The sequence below is a fragment of the Anneissia japonica genome, unplaced genomic scaffold, assembly GCF_011630105.1.
Source record: "Anneissia japonica isolate Jap-2015-1 unplaced genomic scaffold, ASM1163010v1 scaffold287709_len1912824_cov184, whole genome shotgun sequence".
NCBI lineage: Eukaryota > Metazoa > Echinodermata > Crinoidea > Comatulida > Comatulidae > Anneissia > Anneissia japonica.
In genome coordinates, this window is record NW_022751466.1 from 1814590 (window position 1) to 1826249 (window position 11660).

The 11660-nt window shown below is 34.0% G+C and overlaps 2 protein-coding genes across 15 annotated transcripts in view; one reads left to right on the forward strand and one right to left on the reverse strand.

Annotated features, from left to right (window-relative positions):
* The window catches only part of LOC117121729 (focal adhesion kinase 1-like), a 72102-nt gene that overhangs the window by 31082 nt on the left and 29360 nt on the right, over positions 1-11660 (reverse strand). For all 14 annotated transcript variants that reach the window (XM_033267020.1, XM_033267025.1, XM_033267023.1 and 11 more), the window contains 4 exons: positions 10231-10346; positions 9050-9153; positions 8634-8723; positions 8066-8270 (listed from right to left, as the gene is read on the reverse strand). In XM_033267020.1, the coding sequence (XP_033122911.1) occupies positions 8066-8270; positions 8634-8723; positions 9050-9153; positions 10231-10346 (515 nt within the window). The remainder of the gene's footprint in view (positions 1-8065; positions 8271-8633; positions 8724-9049; positions 9154-10230; positions 10347-11660) is intronic.
* Positions 878-3076, forward strand: LOC117121731. The gene has a single exon (XM_033267029.1). The coding sequence runs from the start codon at positions 1424-1426 to the stop codon at positions 2897-2899; it is 1476 nt and encodes a 491-aa protein (XP_033122920.1). The 5' UTR covers positions 878-1423; the 3' UTR covers positions 2900-3076.

An 11660-nucleotide genomic window follows, 5' to 3' on the forward strand; every position in this document is an offset into this window, starting at 1 on the left:
GTTGCCGTCCTAAATAATTGTAGGCAGTCCAAAAGACGGCCGGACGGCTCGCTCGCTAATATACGCATGCACTATCTCGCCACTATATTTCCAGTAATAAATTTATCTATGCTGTCCTACCTATGAAACTATATTTTGTCTTAAGACAAAAGAGGGCAGTAGAACATATTAATTAGTTTATCCATAGTGCAATGCAAAGCTAAATAGCACATGGTGATCTCATAGAGAAAATAGTTTTCTCTATGGTGATCTACATCATTCATACACATCAATGTAAATTATTTCATCAAAGTCTATCTACTCTATAATCAACTGCCATAATCCAGTAAACAAAACTTGGGTAAGTCTGAATATATTTTTTTATTATTTATGTAGGCCTATGAAATGATTAACTCTTTAACTTTGTTAGGCCTGCATAATATATAGGGCTACCTCAGTGTTGTACAGTAGGGCAACAGGTACCATGATACATAGCATTTATGGGCCTAGACATGATTTATATTTTTACTCATAGTGTAGGCTCCCCCTCCAGATTTAGTGGACATTTCAATTCCATTTTATTAATGCTTCAATTTATTTTAATTCATGCATTATTTGTTTATTTATGTATTATATATTATTACATTTACTTATATTCATTTTCATACATTTTTTATTTATCAGTTAAATTTAAATATTATAATATTTAACACAAGAAAACTAAAATGTTTAGCTTAATTATTTAGGCTTAAATAGCCAAGGTGGTACATAATTAAAACCCATTGAACCATATCTGGATGAAAAACTAGATCACTGATTAATTTTTCAATCTTAATTAATCCAGCTGAAATTCATATCCTGGCAGAACTTTTTTTTTTCCAGAACACCATGCCTTTGACCAATAAGGAAAAGCAAGAACGTTACATAGAGAAGCTAAAGGCATCTAACAAATATGAAGAATACTTGAAGAAAAAAGCAGAAGCCATGAAGAAGAGTTGTAAAAGGAAAAAGCAAAAAGAGAGTTCTATGCAACAATGCGTTAGAAGACAACTTAGAAATGAAAAGAAGGAAGCTACCAGGAAACGAGTTGCAAAGCATAGACAATTAAAAAAAGAGCAAGCAACAACATCTAGAAACCATGGACCTTTCAAAAGTTCAATGGCATTTGCAAAAGCAACTAGCAGGGCTCGTAGGTTGATGGATGTAGCCCCTCCAAACACGCCTAAGCGGCGATTAGCTGTTTCTCGCAGGCTGTATGAAGCAGAAGCAAAAATAGCTCAACCTTCAGGGTCATCTGAGAGTAAAAAAACAACCCAGTCCTTCCAAACTAAGTGAAGAAACTGTGAGAGCTATTCAAGAATTCTACGAGAGAGATGATGTTAGCCGTCAGGCCCCTGGAAGAAAAGATGTAATCACTATTTGGGATGCAGACGGAAAGAAAAAAATGCAAGCTAGACACGTCACTGCTTCGATCAAAGAGACATATGCCCTCTTTTGTGAAGAATATTCTGAATTTAATGTTGGAAAATCCAAGTTTGCTGAATGTCGTCCAAAACACGTCCAGCTCAGCAGAAAATTGCCACACAACGTTTGCATGTGCAGACATCATGAAAATGCTATCAATGCCTTCAATGCAGTCCATAAGGCTCTTCCAGAATTTCCTGCATACTCACATGACCTGCTGGAAACTTTTCTGAGTAAGGAAGCATCTAGAAATTGCTGGCTAAATAAATGCCCAGATTGCAAGGACACTGCGGGTTTCACAAAAGCCTACAGTTTCGATGGATTTTTGAACACCCCATGCTCGTGGTTGTTATGGGAAGCAGATCAGGATGGCAGAATGATGAAGATACAGGAGGATGGTACACTGGCAGAGCTGGTGGAGCACATCTGCGATATCCTTCCTCAATTTCTTCAACACTGTTATGTAAAAAGAGAGCAGGCAGCTGCTTGCAATAGCCAGAGGGAATCAGTTGCTTCGGAATACCACGACGTCAAGAAAGCCCTCTTACAAGTAGATTTTTCGGAAAACTACACTTGCGTATCACAGGATGAGGTCCAGAGTGCCCATTGGAACCAGCGTCAGGTCAGCTTGTTTACTGCAGCATTGTGGCACTCCGGATCTCTCCATTCTCATGTGGTTGCTTCAGACAACCTGACGCACTCCAAAGATACAATTGGTGCTTATATGGATTTTCTTCTCGATGGTCTGCCAAAAAATGTTGTGTCCGTTTCTGTATGGTCAGATGGACCTGCGTCCCTATTCAAAAATCGCTTCATTGGATCTGCAATTTCAGCACTTCAAAATAAACACAGCATCAATATTGACTGGAACTTCTTCTGTACATCTCATGGAAAAGGCCCTGTGGATGGGATTGGTGGATCAGTGAAGCGCTTTGTTTGGAACCAAGTTCTTACACGTCAGTACCTTGTTACAAATGCTGAAACTTTTGTTGCAGCAGCTAGTACAATGGAGAATGTAACTGTGAGAGAAATCAAGTCAGATGAGATTGAGAAGCGAAACGGAGCACTCAATCTAGAGGCTGCCTTCAATAAAGCAGAAGCCATTCCATTTATTACAAAGATGCACTTGCTGAAGGTGGTAAATGGCGTTGTGGTAGCCCAGGTTTTAACGAAAGACGAAGCACCTGAAAATCCAGTTAATCCAACCAGTGACGAATCTATTTGTATAGGCGACTGGTACATAGTGGAATACGAAGGACAGCAATTTCCAGGCGAGGTTATTGACATTCGAGAGGGGGAGTACCAAGTCTCTGTAATGGAGCGTGCTGGGAAAAACTGGAAATGGCCTTCAACAAAGGATAATATTTTCTACATGAAGAGCAAAATGATTTCTAAACTGGAAGCACCTGAAGTTGTTAATAGTCGTGCCCATTTTAAATTTTCTGTTCATATTTGAACATTTAAAAGCAAAAAAATAAGGAGTTATTTGCTTTACTTTTTGATTATTCAATTTGCCAATGTTTAAATAGCAGGAAAAACTAATGAGCGTTCACAAGTCTGCATTTATAATAAAGTATAGTGAGTGCACTATACAATACTGTTTACAATCTTTACCATTCATGGTAACTTAAGTGTGTTTATTATTATCAGGATGTTGTATGTTGTGTTATTTTATTCTTAAACTTTTAAAGACTAAGTACAGTGCATTGAACTTTACACTAAAAAATAATTAACAGTTACTTGTAAATATGTTTGTATTGAGAGCCTAGTTATTTTTGAGGTGTAAAATTTACAAATTTGGGCTGGTGGAGGGCTAAAGTGGAAATAATACATTCTGTTTAGTGTTAAACACTTTCTAGACTCAAAGTATTGTTTTTTATATTTTTACTGACTTTGTGAACATACATTTTTTAAGTATATAATTAAATGAGACATGACATACCACAGATTTCCTGTGATGGACAAACTGTAACGTTACTAACCGTAACGTTACTAACCATGATTAATTAGTCTCATTAAAAAATTATGAGTCAGAATATAAAAAAATATGTGGTAAAGTATTTGTCATCAATCTAGTAATAAAATAAATATGACAATTTGTTTCTAGTATGTTCCATTTGAGGAAACTTTTTGTCCAAAGACACCAAGTTTTTAACCATGTCCTTTTTTTTGTAACATTACTAACCGAATAAAAGTGTTACCATGTTCAACCCCAATTGCTCGTTTGAATTTTTTTTTATTTTGCTGTATGTTAGATCTAGGGAGGATGTGCCTATGGTATCAAAGCTAGTACTTTAGGTGTATTCATTTTGTTGTAAGGGTTAATCCAGATATCTAATTTTCTAAAAATGTAACGTTACTAACCATGGAAATGCCCATCTGCAGAAACCAAAGTACCAGTAAATAGGTAATGGCTTACTTAGAAATATCAAATATATTATTATCTTCCATTGAAAGGCAATCAAGATAAGTTGGTTTTTACTGAATTACTGAAGTTTTTACCAAAAAACTTAATGATCATCAGCCAATTAAATTATGCAAAAAATACTGGAACTGTATTATTTATATGTCTATGAATCTATGAGATTTTTTTTTCTCATTTAATTTTATATTTCAAGGCTTCAACATACTTAAATACACAAACTAAGCATTTTAAGTATTATATTAAATTTTTCAAGATATGTATTTCATCAGACAGTACATCTTCAAAAACTAATAAAGTTAAAGAATATGGAATATGTTTTTCACAATTAAATATGCAATTATATTTTAAACCTTTAAAATGTGATCCTTAATTCTAGTTTTTTTTATACTTTCAAACATTTAGCTATGACCCGAGGTGAGAAATGTGTTTTATAGTGTTTGTAATATTTTATATTTTAATAAATTTCTTGTAACTAATTGGCCTATTATAGCCCCATGATATGCCATTTTAAGCACTAGTGAAATTCATACCGAGTAAAATCTGACAGCAGATTTAGGGTGGATAAATTACCACAGAGTTGACATCTATTCAGCAAGCGATCAGAAGCAACAAATGGGTGACGACGATTCATGATTTCTCCAAATTCAACAAGTAATATGTTCACACAAAAACTGACATAAAACATGTATCAATACAAATCCAGATTGTAAGCAAACTCCAACACATAATCAATAAAATCAGAAAAGCGGTAACTATAATTAAAACTTGAGTTTCTTGCAACTATCTCTTCTGCTGTTAGATGATATTTCTTGCCGATAAGTTGCAATTTACCAAAGTTAATCCAACTGCGAGTTTGCTGACACAGGCGCTCTACAATGTATTTTGCAACCACATCATGGCATAAATTTGGCAAGTATGATGACATATATATCAAACCATCAAATAATTATCAGCAAACAATACATTTAGAATCATTTAAAAAAAGAGCTTCAATCTCTAAGAAAAACATACAAGACAGAGTCCAAGTACTAGAATCCATATCATGACTGGAATTAAGTTGAATTCACAGCTATACAAAATAGCAACCAGGTCACATCAGAGGTCAAATTAGCTTCAAAGTCAGGTCTGTATGTAAGCACGGAACTATAATAGTTCCATGATGTAAGCTACCGGTAAAATTCTCCTAATAATAAACAGAACAGTAACGGAATAGGAGAGCAATTGCGGCAATTCCATTACTTTAAAGGTGTGAGTCATACGACTGGATCAGTAGTCATATCACTTCCTGTATGGAAATCCCTACTTCTAAAAAATACAATTGTATCTGGCAAGATACTATCAACATTTCAGTAAATGATGCTATTAAATCCATAATAAAATAAACAAATGCCACCTAAAATAGTCAGAGACTACACATTATGGGTTTTAATACTGGATGTATTCTTTGAGGCAGTAATTTTTTCAATCAAGCATTTTAAATTATTTTATAAGGCACTTTTGAAGGATAGAAAATATAATAACCAAATTTAAAAAACAAGTCAACATTCACTATACATATTAAAATCTCTAAAGTGATATGGCAAATATTTAAGTTCAGTATGTGCTAAATTCAACTCAAGCATATTGAGTGGAGTCAAATTCGGATGACACCCATATGCCCGCAAAAAACTGATAAGACTCCAATAGATCACAGTCATTCTAGCCTTACCTCAAGAAATACTGTTGCATTGAAATCAGTGGGACAATCAAAAGCAAACAAAATTAAAACTTTGTCTACAAATAAGAGGTACAAAATCATGTTCAAAATATAGGTTTTTAGTTGTAGTGATCGAGTGGTACATTATAGTATTATACTAAAGGGCATTTAACTTTGCTTGTGCTGTCCCTCCCCTTTCATGCCCAATACCTTCAAAATAAATGCCTCCTGCTTTTCTAAGTGTCTAAGTGGGAACATTCAGTTGAAAATAGTCTAGCCAACCTTTCAAAGTAAATAGATGAGTTGAAATATATTTGTTTTTTTATACTATTGAAGATGATGATAAGTTATTGAATAAAGTTGAAGTATAACTGAGCATGTCTACACTGATCACTACAACTTACTCTGACTCAGCGAAGCACTTCCTAATTCAATTACATTATTGTATCCTTAGTATGTCCATGCAAAGCACTTCAACCTACCCATTAGCATTACACTATCAATCTGTTAAAAGTTACAGTCTTACTAATCTATTTGAAGTACTACCATAATCCCATTAATAATCTGTTGTTGTATGTACTACCCAATCCCTTACAGCATTACTAATTTGTTTGAAGTACTTCATGATCAGTTATGATATTACTAATCTGTTTAAACTACTACCCTGATCTTATTACTAATCCATTTGATGAACTACACGTTACAGTACTGTAAAATCTTGAATAGAAGCCCTTTTCGAAGCTGTTTTTTTCAAAGTAAGCAGGGGAGCTTCTTTTCAAAATAAATGCTGTAAATTTTGGGAATTACTACTATCAAACAATTATAGGGCCACTGTAACATCAGTCTGTGTCATGGAGTGTATTAACCAGCACTAAATCACCGAAACACTGTATAAACCACGGGATAAACCAAGCATGTTTTTAACTTACTTTCTTTATTTGAAATTAATGTACAGTGTATGTACTGTACTGTACTATCTCAAAGAGAAACCCATGCTATCTTGGAAGGAAACCCGTGAGATGGGCTTCTTTTCAAGGCTACTTTTGCAAACTAAAGAGGGGGCTTCAATTTGAGATGGGCTTCTTCTCGAGGTTAAGCCCATTGGGCTTCTATTCAAGGTTTTATTGTATTACTAATTTGTTTAATTTACTAATAAGTACTCAATCATTTATGATATTATTACTAATCTGTTTGGAGTACTATCCTATCCGTATTACTAATCTGTTTGGAGTACTATCCTAATCCATATTACTAATCTGTTTGGAGTACTATCCTAATCCATATTACTAATCTGTTTGGAGTACTATCCTAATCCTGTCTCTTATACACATCTAGATGTGTATAAGAGACAGGTGAGAAATGTGTTTTATAGTACTATCCTATCCATATTACTAATCTGTTTGGAGTACTATCCTATCCATATTACTAATCTGTTTAGAGTACTATCCTATCCATATTACTAATCTGGTTACAGTGCCAGATCCACTGGGGCAAGAGCATTTTGCTTAAGTTTTTTTTTTATGTATTCTTTGTAAATTGTTTTTCTTACACAATCAACGCGATGGGTGCCACTGATATACAAATGAAACAGTTTTAAATATAACAGAATGCACCCTCTACTACGCAGGATATAAATTTAATCTTTAAAACTTCCCAAGAAGGCTCGCGACCCTCTCATTTATTTGGTGACCCAATTTTGGACTGTGATACACAGCTTGAGAAAGTCTGGCACATAGACCCTTAAACAGGCTGGTAATTAATTTAATGATTTTTGTAGTAAACTGTAAACCAGAAAAGACTTATTGGATCCCTTTAAATTTTTTCATTGTAGTTTTAAATGGTACTAGAGTGGCACCTTGCACTCATTAATAATCCCTTCAAATTACTACCCTGTGCTAACTATTAATCCTTTAAATTGTTACTCTGCACTCATTACTAATCATATAAGTGCTACTCTGCACTCATAACCTTTAACCTTACAATCATTATTAATCGCTTTAAATTCATAACTTACATTCATTATTAATACTAAACTACACTCATTATTCACTTGAAAAGTGCTAAACTGCATTCATTATATTTTTTTGCTACCCAACACCCATTATTATTTGATTTAAAATGTTATAAGTCAATATTAGTCCATATACAAACTACTGTACACTTAACTCTATTTATCTACCCTGCACTCATATATGTCTCTCGAGTGTGCTACCCTGCACTCATTATTTCATGCACCTTGTACTCCTTATTTCTTTAATTTCAGTTAATTTTATTAGTCCCACTAAATTGCAGTACTTTTCAACTTAGCAGGGTCACTCATCATATTAAAAATCTAAAAGTTACTTTTCACCAAATAGAGGTGGAAGATATAAAAACTACCAAGAATTATTGTTTCATCAGTAATAGTAATAGAAACTTACTTCATATATTCTTTATTGTGACAGTGTTTTTGTTTTATTTATTTTTAATAATACAAAGAAAAACTACATTTACATACATACCTCAACCTAATTTTGAGATCTTTAAATGTTGGTCTTAATGATGGCTCATATGACCAGCATAACGTCATAATTCTGTATATCGTTGGTGGACAGTCTGGAGGCAGGGGCAATCGCTCTCCTCTTTCTATAAGGCCGATTATATCATTGTTCTTAATACCTTGAAACGGTTTTACGCCAAACATCATGATTTCCCATAAACACACTCCTGTTGTGTAAAATTATAAAAGAAATTTGTTATCTTGCATATATTTAGATGGGGTATATTAGATTTATGTCTTGTCAACGCATCTTAACTGCCTTAAACTGTAAGTTAGACAATTTAGGTATTTCACTGGCTGAAACAGCGACAAACTCAGAAAAGTTGATTATTCTAAAAAAAAAATTAATCAACTCTCTAATTAATTTAAAATAACTCTGTTAAGAGCCCTTAAAATGCCTATTGTTATGCTCTGAAAAATCAATCAAAATAACATTTAAAATCATATAAAAATGTTAAATAAACCATATGTTTAATACAAATTATTGAATTTCCATTTACATAATTTTACAATTAATATAAAACACATACCAAACATCCAGACATCACTAGCTGCTGTTGTCCTTCTAAAATTGATACTTTCTGGGGCCATCCACTTGATAGGAAGCTTCCCAGGAGAGGCTGTTGGTAAAATAGATAAATTAAGCAATTTATGAATTTTTTTTAAATTTATTGAGTATTGAGCATGAATGCAATGATCATTCAGGTCATTTAATAATGGTGTAAAATGTAACAAATGTGTCTACATTTAAACAGTTATTGGTTTACGCGTTTGTTTAAAACATTGTTATGGTAGTTAAGTAAACTATAATCAAATAAATTTATGTACTATACCTTGATATAAATAAAAATGTAGCTACTCTGGTTCTGAAAGATTTTTCACAATAATAAATAACAAATAAATACATTTTAAAAAAGATGTCAACAAACTGTTGGTTGGGACTAACCTTTATAATATGAGCTATCACTATTGAGTAACCTTGAAAGTCCAAAATCACCAAGTTTAACATTATCTGCTGCCACCACCAGCACATTCCTTGTTGCAATATCCCTGCAACAACAATCAAACACAAATGACCATACTAAATATCTGACTTGCAACCAGCCCAACATCTCTGGATTTATTTATTAGAATTAATTGCAAGATCACAACAAATAACTTGAGGCAATGAGGGTACAATACATCATAAGCTCATTCAACCAATTTACATCAGTTGCTTAAATGCTCTACTCATTCATTTTCCATGGCTTTTTGAGCATAGTGGATTTGTGTTTGAATAAGGCTTACTTTCCTATACAGTAGGACTGAATTGCTGAGAATAAGAAATTCATGTCTGTGTGTATTATAAGTATTTACTACAAGTGCATATACCATTTTGGTATAGTTTTGGCTTTATGTTTATAATGTTTTCTTTGTAACTTGTAGTTTTACTTGCACCATCAAAGCAATGGGTGCGACTGATTCACAAATGAACCTTGATAAAAATCTCAAAATCTGAAATTTCAATTTATATCACACAATTTTTTAGATGCAATCGTTCTTAGGTTACAGTTGACTTCAGATGTTTTAGCGGTATATAAATCTGTTAATTATGTCATCATCATTCCTGATGATGACATAATTAATGTCGAAATATTGAATCCCAACACGATGGCGTGCATTTTGATACTTGGAGTATGTATTATACTATCTTATCTGAGATTAAATAAATAGATTTAATAAATCTGCCTCAAAGCACTTAAAAGTGTGGACTAGCTCTTACAGTAACTTTCTTCTCCTCTAAGGTCTCTTCATATCCTGAGCTACCTGGTAAACTGGTACCAGCTACTCTTGTCTGTCCACAACAGGGGCTGTATGGACAGTACACTGGGGTAACCCCCTACTGGACTTGAAAGATATACTGGGCGGCTCTTTTTAAGTGCACACGAGCCAAATTGTGTACACTAGGCCTGCGGTTTATAGTCCTTATTCGAGAATAGGCTGCGATTCAATGTGAAGTCTAAAAAAATGGATATACCCCATTAACATTGGGTACACATGACTAGAATACCTATTAGAACATTATACTATTTATATGAAAAAAAAAAACACAAGAAATGAAATAAATAATTAAATAATAAGACTTACCTATGAACAAATTTCTTACTTTCTAAGTAAGAAAGTGCAGTGCTTATTTGGTATGCATACAGGATTAAGGTCCTCAGTGTTAGATTTGGCTTATTTTCCTGAAGATAAGTACGTAACTAAAAGGTAAAAAAAAACAAAAATAAATGTTTATAATCTTGCAAACATCAGATTTAAAGATGTATTTTCAAATGACAAAAAAAGAATCATAAAAAATAATTTTGAAATTTTTACTCATTCTGCAGTATAGAAATTATTGACTTAGAAATTGTGTACCCTAATTTTTATACTGGATAATGATAAAAATAGCTAGACTTGAACTCGTCACTAGGACGAGTTAGGTGATCCGCTTGTTCGGCAAAAGAAACCAACACAAAAAAACAAAATTTCTACCCCACCCAGTTTGGAACTGGGTCCCCACAAGCGTGCTAGACATATATTTTAGCACTAGACTAAAGTAACACACGTCATGATGCCATGCAGACGGTAATGACACACATATTTGACCCTTGATATGTGTACATGTGTCTGTTAGTGTTGTAAGCCATTCTGCCACCCTCTAGCGAACTCGTCATACACTGGACACACTAGAGTTACAGAAAAGTAATTTTAAAGAAAGAAAGATGTGGGAGTGGGGGTCGAAAAAACATTCATTTTGACCATGATGATGTCAACAAAATGAAAAATGAAGAACAATTTTACGAAAGAGAATTGTCTCAGCTATAACCTACTCAAAGGTGGGAACAGTGGCGTAGAAAAATATTTTTCATTGGGGGGATGATTGGCGTGTTAGCCAGTGTCGTAACAGGCGCGGGGGGTGGGGGCAGGGGGAGAACTGCGCCTCCCCTGAAGGTTTTTACCGGGCTGACCAAGCCGTCGTACCGGGCTGGGTAATAAGAGAAAAGAAAGAGGGGAGAGGGAGGGAAAGAGAAAGAAGAGGAAAAGAAAAGGAAAGAAAAAGAGAAAAATAAAGACAAGAATAAAAAGGAAGATATCATAATGACCAGACTCACAACACCCATGCACCCCTTCTCCACTTCAAAAACTTTGAAAAATCTTCCCCACCCCTTTATAAATGCCCTTTATCCCCTGAAAGTGCCTAAAAACCTCAAATTTCGTGCGCATTTCTTGTTAACATGACCCAATTTCCTCTAAAAATTGCACATTTTAGGGAGTTTTGATCAATTCCAACAAAATTAGAATTAAAAACACCGGGGTCAAGGGGAAAATCTTTCCCCACCTCTTGACAAATGCATCCTCTGAAGGTGCCTAAAATTCTTGAATTCTTTGCGCGTATTTCTTGTTACCGTGAGGCCAATTTCCTCTATAAATTGCACATTTTAGGGAGTTTTCATCAATTCCGACGAAATTAGAATTAAAAAAGTTATTTTGTGTTATTTAAACACATAATAGTCCCAAACTCAAGAAAGACA

What these genes read in the sequence shown, in the direction of transcription:
- LOC117121731 (XM_033267029.1), top strand. Translation starts at nt 1,424, where the DNA reads ATGCAAGCTAGACACGTCACTGCTTCGATCAAAGAGACATATGCCCTC.